The following is a 21,110-nucleotide window of genomic DNA, read 5'->3' as shown; positions in this document are numbered from 1 at the left end:
TTCAGGTGTTCTCCAATTTGCAGCTCTATTCCCGTGACATAGGCAAACAATAGACACTTTTATTCCATTACACATAGCAGAGAAAAGGTGCAGTGATTGCAGTTCTAAAAAATGAAGGGTGAAGGGAGGGCACAGCACGGTTTGCAATTGAGAGAAAGCATGCCCTCCCTGAAGAATTTTTGCCAATGAGTGCTCAAGTAGATATCAGTGGGAGGAGCTGTTTGAAACTGTCTCTGTACGAGTCAGATTTCAGCAACTGCCTCAAGCCATTCCAGTGCCAGCAAATCAGAGTGGGTTAGAACAAGCCCTTACCGTGTCTACAAGCAACTGAGATTGGGAAATCTTCCTTTAATAGATCACAGGTTAATCATTGACAGCTGACTCAGCACGGAAAAAGTATGTAATTCAGACTCTGATGTGGACTTAGGGGTGGAGAAAGGGGTCTTTTTGGGGGCGGGGGGAGATGGGGATTTATTTATTTGTTATTAAAACTACTCTCAAAAATATTTCGGGTCTTCTGATAGATGACCATCCCCAGTCCCCCAGGCAGATTCAAACTCTGCTTACCAAAGTGAAAGGCAAATAAGGTTCTTATTGTGATTCTTAAGGTTTTTCTCCTTCCAGTTAACACAAAACTGTGTGGAGTAGCGTCAGAATGTTTGAATGTTTCCAAGAGTTGGTTTGCTAAATGCCTGTACAGACTGACTTTCATATAATTGGGACAGACCTTTCCAGCCTCCAAGTGGAATCTGGGGATTCCCAGGATTAACAGTTAATCTCCAGACTACAGAGATCAGTTGGCCTGGAGAAAAGGAATACTTTGGAGTGTATGCTCTATGGCAGGGGTAGGGAACCTGCGGCTCGAGAGCCGCATGCGGCTCTTCTGCCCTTGCACTGCGGCTCCACGAGCCACCGGCCCCATCCTTGCCCGCCCTGCAGGTAGCAGGGCGGGAGCACCAACTGCCCGCGGCCAGCTGGGCCGCGCTGCGGGCTTCCCCCTCACCTGCCCCGTTGGAGCGGGGCGGGTGCTTTCCCGGCGGCCGGCGAGGTCGAGCCGCTGGCCCCATCCTTGCCCGCCCTGCAGGCAGCAGGGCGGACGCATCCATGCGCTTCTCAGAATGAGCGGAGTAAAAGGTTAAAAAACCCAATATATACAGTGTTATCTTTATTTTAAATGTCAAAAATTATTTGCGGCTCCAAGTGTTTTCTTTTCCCGTGGAAAACGGGTCCAAATGGCTCTTTGAGTGTTAAAGGTTCCCTACCCCTGCTCTATGGTATTGTATCCCACTGATGTCCCGGTCATACCAGGTGACATTTCCAAATCTTCAGGAGTTTTACCAACTCGATCTGGCAACCCTACACCTATCTACCACTGATAGCCAGAAGGGACCTGGCTGTCAGACTCTCAAATGTGGAAATAACAGAGCAGTTTATTCCAGGTGATATGCCTCCATGCGAATATGCAGCAGCAACTCACATTCTGCCCGTGGGCTCCAATTGCTGCCTGCACAGATGCATGCAAATGCGAAAACAGAAAAGCAGGTTACTTTATCCTGACTGCAACCTGCTATACATTTGCTGTGCCGAAAGAGCCTATGAATCACCAGGAACCAGGGCCAGATCTAAGGGGATGAGGGGGAGCAGCTACCCCAGGCAGCAGGCAGAAGGGGGTGCCACTGCACAGGCAAAGGCTGGGGGGGGCAGCTGCCCTCCTGAGCCTATGTGGCTGCTGCCAAGAGAGCAAGGCAACAAGCTGCAAGGAGGCATGGGGCACCAAAGAGCTCAACTTGAATCCAGAGCTTACACGCACATGCACATACATGAGTCTTGTGGTGCAACCTTGATATGAACAAATAGTTTGTAATGTTTTAAGCCATTGTATTTAATCATATAAGTTATATAAGTGAAATTCACTGGGCACTAAGCACTTCAGAAATTTATTTTTTTGTTGAGAGAAACAGAGAACTTAAGAGCAACCTGACACTGGCCTTGAGTTGAAAGAAACAGGGCCCCACAAGGAGATAAGGAATTAGCAGGAAGCTCCACAAATACAGATAACAGTAAAATAGAAACTTAGTTGTTATGGAAATCTTTGCGTAAGATGTTTTTAACTTAAGTTGCACCAAATATGGGATGAAAAGGTGTGGTAACAGGTGAGATGAAATGACCAGGTCTGTGCGTCTTCTTGACTCAAACCAATGGTCAGAAGACAAGGAGGGATGTTTGTAAGAGGGTATAAATTAGGTTACACAAGCAACAGCCCCTTTGAACCGCCTCCCTGTTGTTAACAGAGGAGAGTTCCCTCTTCTGCGCAGAATTGAAACAATAAAACTCTGAACACTGAAGAAGCTTATGGATGGTTATTTGTGAGTAACCGGACAGAGCCTTAGCTCTGAACACAGGACCCTGCCCTGTGCCTAACAATTGGTGGCCCGTACGGGGAATTAATCTTGATCTAGCTCTGGTTTGGACAGTCTCTCTGTGGGCGCCCCCGCCTCCTTTAGGCGGACAGGGCCACTGTTCATTCTGCAGCTCAGCATCGGGATTGAAGACTCGACAACTTTTAGAGCCAATTCTTCAGTGCTCAGACTTTCTGCCCTGAGCCTAACAACCTGGCCCCAGACAGTGCCCAGCTCACCAAGATGAGGCATCTCTGACTGCATGGCTGTCCAGGTCTGAGGCTGCATTTGTCCGGTGGCCTGCAATGGCAAGAAGAAGAATATGTTGCCATTTCAGCCCTGCCACTTGCTATGGTTGTCAAAGTGGTTGCAGTCAGGAAGAGAGGGAATCCTGATGCAGGGAGGAAGAGAGGTGAGCCTGGGACCAGCTGTGTGTGTGTATGTGCATTATTTGCTGTCAACTCATTTCCAACTTATGGCAACCTAATGAATTAATGGCTTCCAAAACATCCTGTTGTTAACAGCCTTGGTCAGGTCTTGCAAATGGAGGCTTCCTTGATGGGGTCAATCCATCTCATGTTGGTTCTTCTTCTTTGCCTGCTGCCTTCCACTTTTCCTAGCATTATTGCCCTTTCCAGTGAGTCTTGTCTTCTCGTAATATGACCAAAGGACAAATGCCTCAGCTTGGTCATTTTGGCTTTCAGCTTGATTTGATTTGAACTCTGCGTGTGCATTATGTGCCGTTGTCCCTCAGGCTGGTCATTTTAGCTTCAAGCGTGATTTGCGCAGGCTGGATTTGATCTGTGTCGGTGCACTATACGCAGTTAAATGCACTTCCAACTTACGGCAACCCTATGAATTAATAATCTCCCCAATGTCCTGTTGTTAACAGGTCTTGCAAACAGAAGACCGTGGCTTCCTTGATGGAGTCAATCCATCTCATCTGAGGTCTTCTTTCCCTGTGCGGAGCAGCAGTGGCGTAGGAGGTTAAGAGCTCGTGTATCTAATCTGGAGGAACCGGGTTTGATTCCCAGCTCTGCCACCTGAGCTGTGGAGAATCTGGGGAATTCAGATTAGCCTGTGCACTCCCACACACGCCAGCTGGGTGACCTTGGGCTAGTCACAGCTTCTCGGAGCTCTCTCAGCCCCACCCATCTCACAGGGTGTTTGTTGTGAGGGGGGAAGGGCAAGGAGATTGTCAGCCCCTTTGAGTCTCCTGCAGGAGAGAAAGGGGGGATATAAATCCAAACTCCTCCTCCCTGCTGCCTTCCATGTTTCCTAGTGCTATTGTCTTTTCTAATGAGAGGGTGTTTCAGAAGTAAACTTGTCTGAAGATGTCACATACTAGAGATTTATCACAGATTTGGCATGTAGCCTGAGCAAGAAAGGCAAGGATAGGGTATAAGCAGGGGTGTTGCTACAGCGACGGGCAGCTGCAGCAAGCAACAAAACTGCAAGCACACACCCAAATAGCAACACCCATCTTTTTAGAAAACTGCCTCTTCTGTACACCCACGTTGCCATTCCAAGGATGGTTCAGTGCATCCCAGCCCTACTATCTATTATTATACACATAACAACACAGCACAAGTGTCTGGAATTCATCTCTGAATATCGAGTCCTTCCCAAGGACCTAGGATATTAGAGGTATTTGCGTAGAATGTGTGCAGTTCCTAGAAGTGCTGCTTTCTGCAGCATGTGGACTGATGTTCTGTCCAAGTTTAGGCTTTCCAGATGTTTTTCAAGATTTCTTGGGATTCCTCCTAGAGCACCGACTACTAGTGGGATTACTGTTGTTCTTTTCTGCCACAATCGTTCAACTTCAATTTGTAGGTCCTTGTATTTTGTGATCTTTTCCAGCTCTTTGTCCTCTACCCTGCTGTCAACTGGCTGTAGCATCATATATGATCCAAACATGTTTTTTCTCTATCACTGTTATGTCTGGGGTGTTGTACCAAGGTGATATATCTATCTGTATTCTAAAGTCCCAGAATTATTTTTGCTTCTTCATTTTCTGTAGTCTTCTCTGAAGCATTAGCAGTACCAGGTCTTGCTACAGGGCAGGCCGTACTTTTTGCAAAGGTTCCAGTGCACCATTGCTGCTAGCCTATTATTGTGACGTTCAAGATAGTCAGTTTGGGCTATTTTCTTACAACAACAGATGATGTGCTCCGCGGTTTCATCACCCTCTTTGCAGAGACGGCACTTTGGGTCATTGTAGGACACGATTCGTGTCTTTATTGCATTTGTCCGTAATGCTTGCTCCTGGGCAGCAAAAATCAGGCCTTCAGTTTCCTTCTTTAGAGTTCCCCTTCTGAGCCACTCCCATGTTTTCTTGCTGTCAACCTTCCCTTCAATGTTCTTAAAGTACTGCCCATTATTATTATTATTATTATTATTATTATTATTATTATTATTATTATTATTATTGTTGTTGTTGTTGTTGTTGTTGTTGTTGTTGTTGTTGTTGTTGTTGTTGTTGTTGTTGTTGTTGTTGTTGTTGTTGTTTGTTTGTTTGTTTGTTTGTTTGTTTGTTTGTTTGTTTGTTTGTTTGTTTGTTTATTTAATTTATATACCGCCCGATCCCCGAAGGGCTCCGGGCGGTGGACAACATTATCTGAACATCAACAGGAGCGGTCATACAAATATAAATACATAGGCTCCATCCCATAAAATAGCTTAAAACTCATAAAAACAGTAGAAAACGCATAATACATAATAACAAGGAGTGTCCGACCCCAGTTTAGAGCCTACCCCCATGAGGGGGGGACGGTGAACCCCTCAATATGAGGGGACCCTGATCTTAACTACCCCAGGCACAGAGCAGTGAGGGGGCACTGTATCCAGCAGCTGGACACTCCAAAGGCCCGGTGGAACAACACAGTCTTACAGGCCCTGCGGAACTCACCCAGGTCCCGCAGGGTTGAGACTAACTGGAGGAAGGGTGTTCCACCAGGCGGGGAGCCAGTGCCGTAAAAGGTCCTAGCCGCGTGGAGGCCAACTGCATCATATAGGGGCGAGGGACCGCCAGTAAGTTGTCCTCTGCAGAGCGCAGGGGCCTAGTTTGGACATATGGGGGGGTGATCGCGGTCCCGAAGATGCGAGGGTCCCGGAGCCAGCGCCAAAACGCCTTAAAGGTCAGAAACCCACGCGCAGAAGATGATTCGGAATTCGACCGTGAGCCAATGCAGCTGCCGCAACACAGGCTGGATGTGTTCTCTGAAGGCGCCTCCTGTGAGCAGGCGTGCTGCCGCATGTTGGACCAGTTTTAACTTCCGAATCAAACGCAAGGGAAGGCCGGCGTACAGCGAGTTACAATAGTCCAGCCTAACCCACTCATGGGGCTGTGGTCAGAAGAAAGGTGGGATATAAAGTTGCCAATAATTTAATAGCAACTGTATTGATGTAGTTAACCGTTTGTAACCTTCTGACACAATAGTGGGTCTGTTCTCTTTTTCTACATTAAAAAAACGTTATTCCCTTTTCTTCCCTTCAGTTTTGGGTCATGTGGTTATTCTTGGCTGTATTTCTGGGCCTCTACTTCTTTCGTCGGTGGTACCGAGAGAGACAGACCATAGAGAACCTGAGAAAGAAGTACGTCTTCATCACCGGCTGTGACTCTGGATTTGGAAGCCTGCTTGCCAAGGAGCTGGATCTGAAGGGCATGAGGGTCTTAGCAGGATGTCTCACCCAGAAGGGGGCTGAGGAGCTGGAGAAGGCCACATCTGATCGCTTGAAGACCACCCTCCTGGATGTGACCAGCACAGAGAGTGTCGCTGAGGCTGCTGAGTGGGTGAAAGGATGCGTGGGGGACCAAGGTGTGTTGTTGTTACGTGCCATCAAGTTGCTTCCAACTTATGGTTCTTATAAATTAATGACTTCCAAAACTTCCTATCATTAACAGCCTTCCTCAGCAGTGGCATAGTGGTTAAGAGCAGGTGTAGTCTAACCTGGAAGAACCGGGTTTGATTCCCCACTCGGCTGCTTGAGCTGTGGAGGCTTATCTGAGGAATTCAGATTAACTTGTGCACTCCAACACATGCACCAGCTGAGTGACCTTGGGCTAGTCACAGTTCTTTGGAGCTCTCTCAATCCCACCTACCTCACAGGGTGTTTGTTATGGGGGGGAGGGAAAGGAGATTGTAAGCCCCTTTGAGTCTCCTTACAGGAGAGAAAGGGGGAATATAAATCCAATTCTTCTTCTTCTTCTTCTTCTTCTTCTTCTTCTTCTTCTTCTTCTTCTTCTTCTTCTTCTTCTTCTTCTTCTTCTTCTTCTTCTTCCTTGGGACTTGGGAATTGAAGAACATGGCTTCCAGCATGGTGCCGGAAGCATGGTGTAGTGGTTAACACAGTGGACTTTAATCTGGATAACCAGGTTTGATTCCCCACTCCTTCACACGAGCTGTGGACTCTTATCTGGTGAAATGGATTTGCTTCCCCACACATGGAGCCTGCTGAGTCACCTTGGGCTGAATCACAGTTCTTGCCAACTCTCCTCAGTCCACTATCTCAAGAGGTGTGTGAGAGAGGAAGAGGAGTTCTTAAGCCTGTGAGTCTTCTTACAGGAGAGAGAGGCAGAGTATAAATCCAAACTCTTCTTCTTCTTCACTCTATCTTATACTGGGTCTTCCTCTTTTCTTGCTGCCTTCAACTTTTCCTAGTACTATTGTTTTTTTGTGTGAGTCTTGTTTTCTCATGGTGTGACCAAAGTGCGATAACCTTAGTCAGCCCTGGATTAACCATTAAGCAAAACAAGCAAATGCTTAGAGCCTCAAGTAAAGAGAGCCCCATAGAATTTTTTCCCTCCTTATCTCTGCAAAGCCGATTGGTCACGTCAGATTAATTTCAAGGATATGATCATGGATTTTGCAATTAAAAATGCAGAAGAAAACTTTTTGTAGTCTAAAATTATAAGCAAGCCGCACTAAACATTATTTTGCATCTTTGATTCGTGCAAGTTAAAATGCTATGTATCTTCGGGGCTTAGAAAGCAATGAAACAACAGGCGTTTTGTTTGATACAAATAATGATATGTATTCATTAGACTGGGGTCATGTTGCATCAAGAGTCCTTTCACACCCACACCCACACCCACACCCACCCCCCCCCCCACACACACACACACTCAAGATAGCTCTGACAGAGAACCAAACCAAGCCCCATCCTATTTCTTTCTGGAAGTGAAGCTGAATAGAAATCTGGGGACTGGGTTTGTTTATACCAGCCTTGCCAGTACATGCCTATTGTTTATACCAGCCTTGATCAGGACATGCCTATTGGTAGGGAACTGAAATGGGTCACCAAGAAAAGTTCAGCTACCTGAACTTCGGTAGTTCGGGATCGAATTTAGGTTGTGGGCAGAGCGTTGACTGCAGTTACTCCCATAATATCTAATAATAGTTCTGAAACAAATAAGGTTTCAGCTTTGTTCTCACTTCCTTCAGTGATTATCAAAGAAAAGCCCAAGTTACCCAAAAGGTCACCAAGAGACACCATCTCTTCTTCAGAGACTTCCAGCCAGATAAATCCAATTTGCTTCACAGGAGCGCTTATTTAAAGAAATATATCTTCTCTTTGAGTTTTAGTTATTACAGCCCTGCGGAAATTTCCAGACATCTGATTAGTTATCACTAAATAAAAGATAAGCAACATACATGCAAATAAGCCAAACACCTGGGCAGATGAGATGAGAGCCATCAGATATAGAAAGATAGGAAGGCCATTCATAATTCTTTACAAAGCAATTAATCTAGCAAGAGAATTCAAAAACAGTTAAACAGATGTGCAATCTGGCAAATGCCGCAAGAAAAAAAGGAGCAATGCCATTGCAAAACACTACAGGTGGAAGGTAAAGAAAATGGGCATTACAGGATTCTGGAGGGTACAGTTAAGATTTGGGCATACATTATCTGAGCAGTATATCCACTGAATACAAGGCAGAAATGGGTGAGGCAGGGACTTATGGAGGGGTGATTTTAATTGCCTAATAATAATAATATTTATTTATTTATTTATTTATTTATTTATTTATTTATTTATTTATTTATTTATTTATTTATTTATTTATTAAACTTGCTATACCGCCCTATCCCCGGAGGGCTCAGGTCGGTGAACAACACAAAATCGTACAAAAAACATAAAAATCTTAAAACAGGTACATTCTAAAATAGGGGCCCACGAGACCCATATACCACCCTCTTCCAAAATGAGGAGGGGTCCCAGTGATGTTAGGGGACCCTACTACTAGCAGGAGAGGCGAGGGCATCATCGTGACTGGGCTCTCAAAGGCTTGATGGAACAATTAGGTTTACAGGCCCACGAACTCTCCAAGATATACAGGGCCCGAATATGATAGTAATGTGTTCCCGCAGGCGATGCCAAACTGTAAAGGCCCTGGCCCGTGTGGAGGCCAGCCGCGTCATCAAGGGGCCAGGGATCTCCAGTAGATTCGCCTCTGCTGATCGCAGAGGACGAGCTGGGACATATGGGGTAATGCGGTCCCGAAGGCGGTCCCGAATACAATTACTCCACTATGGCATGACCTAGAAGTGATGTCATCACACCAGGGGTGATGTGCTAGCATTTTCCAATACTCTAAGGGTTAACCACCCATTTCATCCACCATTTTCAACCCACTGCCCAGCTGAATGGCAGCGGCTGCAATAGAAATGGGCAGTTGGTCTCCTGCCATCAGCAGTCAGATTGCAACCCTACTGCTGACTTTAATTCCATCTCCCTTTCACTCCACGGAGCTACATGTGATTTGTTGTCAGGCCTCTGACTACTTCGAACCTCAATGAGTTCTGATGGGGAATTAATTAATCAACCTTCCAATGCTCTAAGAAGAAGAAGAGTTTGGATTTATATCCCCCCCTTTCTCTCCTGCAGGAGACTCAAAGGGGGTGACAATCCTTATATCCCCTCACAGCAAACACCCTGTGAAGTGGGTGGGGCAGAGAACTCGAAGCTGTGACTAGCCCAAGGTCCCCCAGCTGGCGTGTGTGGGAGTGCACAGGCTAATCTGAATTCCCCAGAGAAGCCTCCACAGCTCAGGCGGCAGAGCTGGGAGTCAAACCCGGTTCCTCCAGATTAGATACACGAGCTCTTAACCTCCTACGCCACTGCTGCTCCTAAAATGGGCAGATGAAGCCCTTCTGGTGGTACCACCACCTTTGGTGGTGAAAAACCTGAGACAGGGTTTTTTCGGTGGCAGCTCCAGGAATGTGGAGCAATCTCCCTTCTGAGGCGCATCAAGCATCTTCTCAATATGCATTTAGAAAATTGGTTAAATGCACACGTGTTTACCCTGGCCTTTGACTGAAGAGACATTTTCCCCTTGGGAAATTTCAGGATTTTTAACAGGTTTTTAGGAATTTTAGTCGGTTTTTAGGAACTTTAAACAGTTTTTATTGCATACAGTTTAGAATTTCATTGTGTACAGTTTAAGAACTTAAGAACTTAACAACTAGCCTGCTGGATCAGACCGGAGTCCATCGAGTCCAGCACTCTGCTACTCGCAGCGGCCCACCAGGTGCCTTTGGGAGCTCACATGCAGGAGGTGAAAGCAATGGCCTTCTGCTGCTGCTGCTGCTCCTGAGCACCTGGTCTGCTAAGGCATTTGCAATCTGAGATCAAAGAGGATCAAGATTGGTAGCCATAGATTGACTTCTCCTCCATAAATCTGTCCAAGCCCCTTTTAAAGCTATCCAGGTGAGTGGCCATCACCACCTCCTGTGGCAGCATATTCCAAACACCAATCACCGTTGCGTGAAGAAGTGTTTCCTTTTATTAGTCCTAATTCTTCCCCAGCATTTTCAATGAATGCCCCCTGGTTCTAGTATTGTGAGAAGAGAGAAAAATTTCTCTCTGTCAGCATTTTCTACCATCACATAATTTTATAGACTTCAATCATATCCCCCCTCAGACGTCTCCTCTCCAAACTAAAGAATCCCAAACGAGTTTATGTCGTATGTTGTAACCCGCCTTGACCTTCAGGTATAGGGCGGGATAGAAATGTATATAAATACATACATAATTAGAGCCAATTCTTTTGACCTTCATTCACAGTCTACCACTAAGGTTTTTTGCAAAGGCAATGGGGACCTTAATGGTTTAAAATAGTCTGCAGTGGTGACCATAATTTTGCAGTCCCAACTCCACTTTCTTTTGCCTCCCTCAGCCATGTAACTATTGTGCTGCCAAAGTTTTTTTATCTACATTATTTGTAGTCTACCTTTCTCACTATTATTATTATTATTATTATTATTATTATTATTATTATTATTATTATTATTATTATTATTATTATTATTATTATTATTATTATTATTATTATTATTATTAGTGGGTTTATAAGCCGCTAACCCTCCCAGAAGAATCAGAGTGATGTACAACATAACTAGAGCACAATCAAATTAAAATGCAATAAATATATATAAGTTAAGATGGCTCTAATAAAAATAAACCCTACCCCATTAAAATGCAGCTTATAAAATCAATATTAATATTAATGTTGACTAAGATGGCGCCTGCTATCAAATTCCCTCTAAAACCTACATCAAAAGGGAAGGGCGGTAGGGCCACATGATGTTATAACAGCAAAAGGAGGGCCCCCCCTATCGGCCATTTAGTCTCCCCAAGGCCCGGTGGAACAATTACGTCTTTTTTGAGCCCTGCGGAGTCGTAAAGGTCCCTTGAGATCGGACGGTGTGATAGGCGTTCCTGAGGTGGGGGCCAGAGCTGTAAAGGCTCTGGCCCGGGTGGAGGCTAGCCGTATCATGGAGGGGCCAGGGATCACCAGTAAATTGGCCTCTGCCGAGCGCAGAGACCGATTCGGGACATATGGGGTAAGGCAGGTCCGCAGATGCGGGGACCCGTCCACTAGGACTCAAAGCCCACTACAGAATGAATCATTACAGTCAGAAATGTGGATATTCAGCAAACAATGCATTAGAATTGTAGAAGTCCAGAACTAACCAGAAATCTCAGAGATAAAACTGAAGCATGACATGAGTATTAAGCTGATGCATTAAGCGGTGCCAAAATTACATAGCAGGATCAAAGTTACAGTGAGTTATACACAGCAGTATTGACCACAGTCCCTAACCGTTTACCCGGTAAATTTGTGAGCTATTTTGTACAGTGAAACCTTGTTACCAGTGTAGAAAAGCCTTCTTGAATAGTTCTGTTTTACAAAGTTTGCTAGGGCAATGTGGGGAGGGGGTGTGTGGTCTTGATCTCCTTGGGCAGGCCATTTCATAAGGTGAGGGCAACAACAGAGAAATCATGATTATGGACAGTTGAACAATTCCTTGGCCAATTATGCACAACGATTTGCTGCATGATGGAGGCAAATGTGCATCGCCACAAGATTTCTTGTATGGACATATTTCCTCAAACCCCACTTACACTTTCTATTCTCCCTGTGGCAAGCAAGACCACTTCTAGCACAAATTTAATTTTGCTTTACCACCAGAGTGGGCAGTTTTGCCAGTGAGCACAGCTTTGCCCTGGATCTCTTCCCTCCAACCACAGCCAGCCCACCTAGTCTCACCCCCACCACTCCCTCACACTGCTTTCCATGCTTCCCCCTCACCCTCCTCCCTGTTGCTAACTCCTTCACACTTCTCTAAATGCTTGTATCAATACATAGATGTAGTAATAACAGAGAGCTAGCTTTTGCAAAGAACAGCACAATCAAGGTCTCTTTCTGGTTCTACTCCATCTCCCCCACTCTGCTTCTGCCCACCCGAAAATGCCAGGAGAGCATTTTTAAAATTTTATTTCAGAAAAGCTTCTATTTGAAAAACAAGCCTCTCCTGCAGCAGCAGCAGTGAATGAACGAGTGTGTGTGTGGCGTGTGTGTGTGTGTGTGTGTGTGTAGGGGAAGGGGGAAAGAGAATATCAATGAGATCTGTGTGCCTTTAAGGCTGTTGATGAGTGAAGTGCAAGCAGCGGCGGGGCAGGCACTGGACAGCCTCCTTGCATGTAAACAGAGAAACATGAGGAAAGCCATCTGTAAGCCCGCTACACAGAGAATCCCAAGGTAGGCATTGCTTGCATAATCGACCCTTCATTATTTAATCCCAAAGCTCAACTGATGCAACTGAGTTATGGCACTGAGTTTCTGAAGGGTTGCTCAGCAGTGTTGTTCGGTTGCAGAAGTGGGGGGGAAATCCTTAATACCCCATCTCTTCCAATTCACCCAAAGTGTCCAACTTACAAGATCCAAAGGAGACCACAAGCACATGAGGCTACATACGGACTTCACGCACAAGTGAAAAGACCAGTTAAGGACAACTCAAACGATAAAATATCCATATTGTTTTATATTGTTTTCTCTTTTCCCACAGGGCTCTGGGGCTTGGTAAACAATGCTGGTATTGCTATGCCAATGACCCCCAATGAATGGCTTACTAAGGAGGACTTCGAAAAGATCATAAATGTGAACCTGCTTGGGGTGATTGATGTGACACTGCACATGCTGCCCTTGGTGAGAAAAGCCAGAGGGAGGGTAGTCAACATTTCCAGTGTGTTGGGGAGAGTGGCCTTTTTTGGAGGAGGTTATTGCCCAGCCAAGTTTGGTGTGGAAGCTTTCGCTGACAGCCTCAGGTAATACTCCAGCTCTTCCTGTTTTCTATTTTCTATTTTCAGAACAAGCAACCAGGAACAAAGATCCAAATGGCGAGATATACTGAATGAAAATAGATGCTAGGATTGTTGTTGTTGTCCAAGGAGAAGTCTGAACAGTGGTGTAGCATGTAGTGGGGAGCCTGATGCTCGAGGCCGGTCATGGCAGAGGCGGCAGACTGTGGAGAGGTATACTGGGGCAGAGGCGGAGTGGCTCACAGCAGGGGGGGCACATAGCCTTGCGTGCTTCAGGTGCATTCCCCCTCACTCTCCCCCTGGGTATGAGCAACTTCCAGAATTATAATCAGGTGGTGGGGAAGTGGGGCTAGGTAGGCCCTAGAACCCAGAGGGAGCATTCTAAGGACATGTTGAGTTTTTACACAGAGGAATATACAACTCTCTTTCTGAGACAGACTATAGCTGTGAACACTTCTATCATCTCTGAGTTAGGGGATAAAAGAGAAGGTATTGGTATATTATTTAAAATACAGATGTGAGGTTGGATGGATCAGCACATGGATGTTCTCACTTTCCCCGTTGCTGGCTGAGGAGACTGAGGTATGGGGGCCCTGTTACTCCAATGGGGGCAAGGCATTCTCATAGACTTTTCCTATGGCCAATTCTAAAGCTGCACAATGTCATTTCCCTTTTTATCAGAAGTAATGTGATGCTGCAGCCAGCATCACAGCCCCCCCTTGTGGGCTGAGAAGGGATCCTGTGGGCTCAGGCCAACATTAAAACCATCCTTGGACAAATAATCCCGCAACAACTTATTGGTGGGTAACATTTTGGCCATAGCCAGAGGTATTTATTAACAAGGAGTTAACAAGGAGTTAACGTGGTGCAGCATGGGGGGGGGTGATCCACACATCTGGGCAGCACGATTGCTGTTCCCCAGAGCCACCCAATTCCTCAGCTCGCCTGCTGGAAGAATTGACCGCAAAAGGGCAAGATTGTACTGGGCATGCCAGTTGGGCGATAGACCCCTGTCTGGCGCCTGTTCCAATCTGCCGCTAGGGCGCAAGCCTGGTAGCCCCTGCTGGGTGTCCCTCCCATCGGCTTGCTCCACCCCAAACCGTCAAGGAGGTGTTATACCAGGAGAGCACCATGGCTCCCCCCCTTTCAACAAGAGCCTTTTGCATGTCGCCAATCCGCCAGCAGAGCTACTTATTGAATTAAGCAGCAACAAAACAGAAACTGAACATAACAGTAAAATAGGGACAGGTGGGCGTGGCAAGCTTCAGGGTCTGGGGCGAGACTGAGCTCGCCCCATCTGAACACCCACAGACTTCCCACTAGTTACCAATCATTGGTACCATGTTGCTGTTGTTATTAACAAAGGCTGTTAGAGAAGATGTTCCTCCTTTCCTTAAAACAAACGTTGATGTAGGGATGAGCCCCGAGAACCCAGCAGAGCCTCAGAAAGAGTGAATGGAATGCCTGTGCCACCTGTGTCCTTCTGGGCGCACACGCTCACCCATCCCCAGACCCGTGAGTCTGGAGTCATGAACTACCTGACTCACGGTCACCAGGTGTCCCAGACAAAGGGACAAAGGGGCACTTGCCCCCAGGTATGGATTAGACCCAGACGCGAACGTTTCCTCCCGCATGTAGGCAACTCCATGATGTCATGTATCATATGATATTCTCCCGCTCTCCCGCCTCCCATATACACCCCTATCGTAAACCCTAATAAAAGGTGCCAGGGACTAGCACACGGCAGAGTTGCCAGATCCACGGATCACACGCTTCCTGCTGCTGGCTCTCTCCACCGGATGATATCTCCGCGTCTCGCCTCTTCCTTGCAACCCCCGCGGGCCGACTTCATGCACCTTACTTGATGCTTGTATACATCTCACATGGGATTCCAGTTTAGTATCTTTATTGTTTATTTCAGCTTTCTTCTCTTGTATGAGTGCTGAAGTTAATATGCCACTGAAGAAAAAGTTTGTCAAACATTTTTCTAATATGGACTCAATCTTTCTTTCTCCTCGTTTATTACTAATACTTTGTTCAAAGGGTTAGAAATCTTATTTCTAAGAGCTCTTTCATCTTACTTCAGTATTATTGCCCACTGTCTGTTATTACTTTACAATCTATTTTACAAAAGCACATTGCACTGCAACCGACCCAATATTACAAGAATCTGCTTACCATTCTCAGTCTTACAGAACCCCACTTTTCATTGAGAAAGCCCACTTAATTTTCTTGTTCAATTTTGCATCAGCCCAGATATGATTGCAAAAACCTACAACAGAACAAGACTCAAAAGAAAGGGAGAAAATCCTCAAGTTAAGGTTCACTTTGAGGAAAGCAGTCTCCTTCATTGGCAGCCAACATTAGTTTTTTACTAAAAGGCTCAGAAGTCCAAGATGGAGATGGCGAACTCCAGGTTGAGAAATTCCTGGAGATTTGCGGTTAGCGTCTGGGGAGGATTTGTGGAGAGGAGGGACGTTAACTTGGAGTTATGGTATACACTCCTCTCCCTCCAAAGCAGCCATTTTGTTTAGGGGAAAGGATATCTGTTATCTGGAGATGAATTGTGATTCTGGGAGATTTCCAAGCTTCTCTTGGAGCTTGGTAACGATAACAATCCCTCTCCAACAATTGTCTGGAATTGTCCCCATTAACAAGTAGGCTGGGTGGAGCTAACCAATGATGAGAGAAAGCAGTCTATACACTTGTCAGGGACACTCTAGGACCGTGGTGGCGAACCTTTGGCACTCCAGATGTTATGGACTACAATTCCCATCAGCCCCTTCCAGCATGGCCAATTGGCCATGCTGGCGAAAACTGATAAATTATCTGGAGATATAAGAGTGCTCCTACTCGAGATGATCCTGCAATGAGCAGAGGATGAACTAGATGGTCTAGATCAGGGTAGGGAGCCTCTGACTCTCCAGATGTTCCAGGAGTTAATTCCCATCAGCCCCTACCAGCATGGCCAATTGGCCATGCTGACGAAACTGACCAGGCAAACCAATCAAGCTGTCTCTTCAGCTCTATGGTTCTTTGATTAAGTCCCCACTGATTGGGACCTGCTCCTCACCATTTGGGTGACACTTATCTACTCAGGAAGGGATTTCTTGTGCCAAGAATCAGCTTTTGAACCCGAGTTTTGCTCTTTTAGCATGTGTTGCAACTGTAAACTTTTATTCTATTGTAATATATTTTAACAATGTTTGCTGAAGGGTTGGAGATGCTTAGCAAAACCTGAACAGAAATTGTATACTGAATAAGAGAGCTCTTTCTTCACTTATTTTCAAAGGAAAAGAAAGCACTCTCTGACCTCTATTATGTTCTTGCATTCATAGAAGTCACATGTTCTTCCTAGAGCAGTACCAAGCAAAGGGCTCTGGAGCTAGGGGGTTGTTCCATTCACAATAGCAGAACATCCTAGAATGCCATAGAAGTTAGTATCAGTAGAATTATTAGTATCAGTGGAATTTGAAGGTCAACAGGTGTATATGAGTGTATGTATATGTATGTGTGTGTGTATATATATACTCACACACATACATACACACACATATATACACATATACATACACACACACACACACACACACACACACACACACATAAAATCCTGTATGCAGAATAACGAGCAGAAGACAGCTTGTGTGCCACTTTAAATAAGAACAGTTATCTTGGTAAAGACCAGCCTTTTTAGAAACAAAGTAACACTTATATACATTTACAGTTGATACATTTACAGTTCATCATTTGGTTACAATTTGCTTATTAATAATAAGCATAGTTTACAGTATTACATTTTCAGTCAGAGGCTTTTACATAGCTTTAGTTAACAGAACACTGAACAACATCTTTCCTCAGCAGAGTCAGAGAGCTACAGTCTCCAGCTGTCACACTTTTAGAATGTCCATTGAGCTCTCCCAGAATTCCATGCCTGCTGCATGCAAGGCTGTCAAATCCAACAGAATTATTATGGAATAAGAGGTGTTGTATGGTGTGCCAGTGTAGTGTAGTGATTAAGAGAAGTGCGCTCTAATCTGGAGAACCAAGTTTGATTCCCCTCTTCTTCACATGAGGCCTGCTGAGTGACCTTGGGCAACTCACAGTTCTTTCAGAACTCTCTCTGCCCTCCCAGAGGAGGAGGAGGAGGAGGAGAGGAGGAGGAATTTGGCTTTATATCCCCCCTTTCTCTCCTGTAGGAGACTCAAGGGGACACAATCTCCTTGCTCCTTCCCCCCCCTCACAACAAACACCCTGTGAGGTAGGTGGGGCTGAGAGAGCTCTGAAAAGCTGTGACTAGCCCAAGCTGTGACCAGCTGGCATGTGTGGGAGTGCACAGGCTGAATGTGCACAGATGAAGTCTCTCCACAAGCTCAGGCAGCAGAGCGGGGAATCCAACCCGGTTACTCCTGATTAGAATGCACCTGCTGTTAACCTACTACGCCACTGCTGCTCCTTTGATGTATCTTGCCTTGACAACCCTACAGAGTTGACATAAGTCACTGTGACTGACTTGATAGTTCTTTTCATCACAACCATCACAGGAGATATCATTTCTTCATATTTTGAATCCAATTCAGGCGGGAACTCCAGCCTTTTGGAGTCCAAGTCAGCATTGTTGAGCCTAGCGGCTTCAATACGTGTGTTTTCAGCACGGTAGAAGAAAACATGCAGAATGTGTGGAGTCAGCTTTCTTCTAACATCAAAGAATCCTACGGACAGGAGTACTTTGTGAAATGTAAGTAAAAAGGGGCAAGTTTTAATGTGTGTTGTGTAAGAACTCTCTTTCTCTGTCTCTGGGTATGTGTCTGTGTACATAAGAAAGGGTGTGAAAGCAATAAGAACTTTCTCTGTTCTCCTTTAACTGCTTTACTGCACGGGTTGACCCAGGAACAGAGCTATACAAAAAAAAATAGAAGTTTTTTTTAAGTTTTGTTCGGGGAAAAATGGAAAATAAAACTTGGCAGCTGACAAGTTAAGTCAGTAAATGAAACAGTTAAAAAACAACTCAGGTGAACACTTACAAAAGAAATAAAGCTAAATTAACTGATATTTATACAATATCCTAATATAGGTGACTGGCTGACAGTAGTAGTAACTGGAAACAGGTAACTAGAGGATATACAAAGTTTGCCCCTGCCCTCTAGGCGAAATAGATACATTAGAACACATGTTATTTAGATGTCCCACTTTTGAAAAGCCCCGAAAGGAAATCCTCAGCCCAGCCATGACAGGTCTAGTAGGCCTAAACTACAAAGATGTACTGGCCTACATATTTGACAGGTAGGGACAGAAAATTACGGGCGGCCGGCCCGTTTTTTGTTCTTCCATCCACCACAAACACAAATAAGAGACATCTGCGGTTGAATAGTTTAGGGAGGGAAAAGACTGAAGAAACTGTGATCCTTAGAGATATGGTGGGCGGAGTTTTCTAGCAATGTCACTATAGGTTTTAGCAAGACTGCACAGGCACTTTACAAGTGTAGTTATATTAACTTTTAATCTTTTGACATAATCAAATGTATTTTATCTACTACTTGCTTTTTCGCGAGTTGACCTTTTAGTAAACGGTCACTGACTGTGTATAAGTGCACTTCTCAGTTTGTATTATTATGTGCTGGTCTTTGACTGCAATAAAGAATTTGATATACAAAGTTCAGACAGACAGGGATTCACACAGTAAGCATAGAAGACAAAGAGGTACTGATACAGTCATAAGCATTAACTAAATAGAGATCTTATACCAGGCCTGGTGACCTAAACGACCCAATCAGCAATGGCCACATGTCAGAACCTTCCAGTATCTGGGCAGATGTGCTGCTTCAAAAAGATAGCCCCCACTGTTGGAATGATCTCAGCAAGTTTTAATGAAAGAAGAGAACCCTGTAACCTTGGGGTAGATAAGCAGCACCTGGATAGCCATGACAAAGAATTCACAAAGACCCCAAACTACACTTAGAAACTACACTTAGAAACAAGATTAACTCTTTCTTTGTGATAGCCGGAGAGGCTTTCACGAAGGCGGAATCGCACTGGGGTGCTGCAATGGCGGTTTCCGGGCTGCAGAACATGAAAGGCACTGCAGACTATTTCAGCCAGAAAAATCAGCAACAGCAGAACACTTGATAAACCAACCTGGACACAGAATATTATTTGAAAACACAGAAATTCTGGACCGCTCGGACAATCACTACATCAGACTACACAGAGAAGCCATTGAAATTCACAAGCACAACTTCAACATGAAGGAAGAAACCATGAAAATGAACAGAATTTGGCTGCCAGTGTTGAAAAACTCTAGAATCAAGACAGTGACTGATCAGCTCCACACAAACACAGGACAACTATAGACAATAGCAATCAAAGGAAACAAAGACCGGGATACTTCTATTCAGATGCATTCACCTATTGACCTTGCTATCTTCATTGTTACTCCCAGGGCTACAGATTTCTTTGTGACTCACATACCAGGCTACTCTCATTCAGAGGGGCCTCCACCTTTTGACCTCACGGTATTGCCCTTATACTCCGCCACTCCCTTGAGCACCATTTTCTTAACCTACTATCAGATCCTCTGAAGATGCCAGCCACAGATGCAGGCGAAACGTCAGGAGAGAATGCTGCTAAAACACGGCCATACAGCCCGGAGGTGCTGTATGGTGCCTGACTGACTGGACCATGAGATCCTCAGGGACTTGGCCAACTGCCTATCCTTCCTAGGAAAGCATTTTCAAGAATGGCCATTGAAATCCACAAGCATATGGACAATTTCAACAGAAAGGAAGAAACCATGAAAATGAACAAAACTTGGCTACCAGTGTTGAAAAACACTCAGAGGCTTCACCAAGACACAGATCAGCTCCACACAACTAGATTTAAGACTAATCAGCTCCACACAAACACAGGATGACTATAGACAATAAACAATCAAAGGGAACAAAGGCCAGGCTACTTCTATTCAGATGCCCTCACCTATTGACCTTGCTATCTTTATTGTTACTCACATTCTATTGGGTGGATCCCATTCAACACATGTAAATCTAGCTTGCTAATTGCACCTTTTACTTGTTAACAAACAATGGTTCTTTCCCCCACCCTGGACACGCCAACAAGTATATATACTCCACTTGCTTTCCTACTATCAGATCCTCTGAAGATGCCAGCCACAGAAGCAGGTGAAATGTCAGGAGAGAATGCTGCTAGAACACGGCCATACAGCCCGGAAACCACACAGCACCCCAGTTTTGTATATTACTTTTAAAATATTGCAGTTTGGTATTTGAGGAATAACATTTTGTAAGGTTTTCTTCTCACACTTTTGGTATGTATACTACTAACCAATTCATAAATTCATGTTTTGCACATACAGATTGCAGAAGATTTCAAGATATGTTAAAGGGATTCAGCTCTAACCTCTACATGGTCACTGACTGCTTAGAGCATGCTCTGCTCTCCTGCCACCCCCGCACGCGCTACTCTGTCGGCTGGGATACGAAGCTCTTCTACATTCCTCTCTCTTACTTACCCACCTCAATAGCAGACTATCTGCTAAGCAGTTTGAAGCCTGAACCAGCACAGGCAATGTAGATTATGTTATGGAAGTAGTATTACCATCCAAACAAGCCAGTAGAATGTAACTATGACATAATAGCGATTGTAACACTGAATATCCTAATTGAATCAACACTGAATATCCTAATTGAATATCCTAATTGAATCATTTAATACATAAGTATGATTTTTATTTTGCTTTAAGCTTTGTTTCTTAGGGCCCCTTCATGCAGGCCCGAATATAAATGCCCTGGGGGCGGCAAAAGCGCCGTCCCCAGGGAGCCATTACGCAATGGGGGTGCAGCTGCTTCGCAGCCACGGCAGCTCGCTGCTCCGCGCCCGACCCGGCTGTGAAGCTTGCCGTTTTCGACTTCAGCTGTTTTGGAAAACGGCGAGGTTTTTTTTGAAACGCTGCGGCTTAGCGTAGCTGGAGCCAAAGCACCCTCTCTCCCTCCCCATGCCCGTTGACCTACCACCTGTCCTCGCGGCCCGGTCCGCTGCGTCGGGGGCAGGGGGGACGCTGCCCCCCTCTGCCCTGCGAATTCTCGAGGGCTG

At 45.2% G+C, this 21,110-nt stretch overlaps 1 protein-coding gene across 1 annotated transcript; it reads left to right on the top strand.

Annotated features, from left to right (window-relative positions):
* Positions 1-279: 279 nt before the first annotated feature.
* LOC125430249 (retinol dehydrogenase 16-like) lies at positions 280-20,768 on the top strand. Its single transcript, XM_048492123.1, has 5 exons — positions 280-396; positions 5,896-6,217; positions 12,752-13,010; positions 17,585-17,742; positions 20,374-20,768. Exons 2-5 carry the CDS (start codon positions 5,905-5,907, stop codon positions 20,589-20,591), a joined length of 948 nt encoding a protein of 315 aa, XP_048348080.1. The 5' UTR covers positions 280-396; positions 5,896-5,904; the 3' UTR covers positions 20,592-20,768.
* Positions 20,769-21,110: the final 342 nt, after the last annotated feature.

Source organism: Sphaerodactylus townsendi, linkage group LG03, assembly GCF_021028975.2.
Source record: "Sphaerodactylus townsendi isolate TG3544 linkage group LG03, MPM_Stown_v2.3, whole genome shotgun sequence".
Classification (NCBI taxonomy): Eukaryota; Metazoa; Chordata; class Lepidosauria; order Squamata; family Sphaerodactylidae; genus Sphaerodactylus; species Sphaerodactylus townsendi.
Note: the sequence above shows the minus strand (reverse complement) of the source record. Positions and strands in the feature narration are given on the sequence as shown.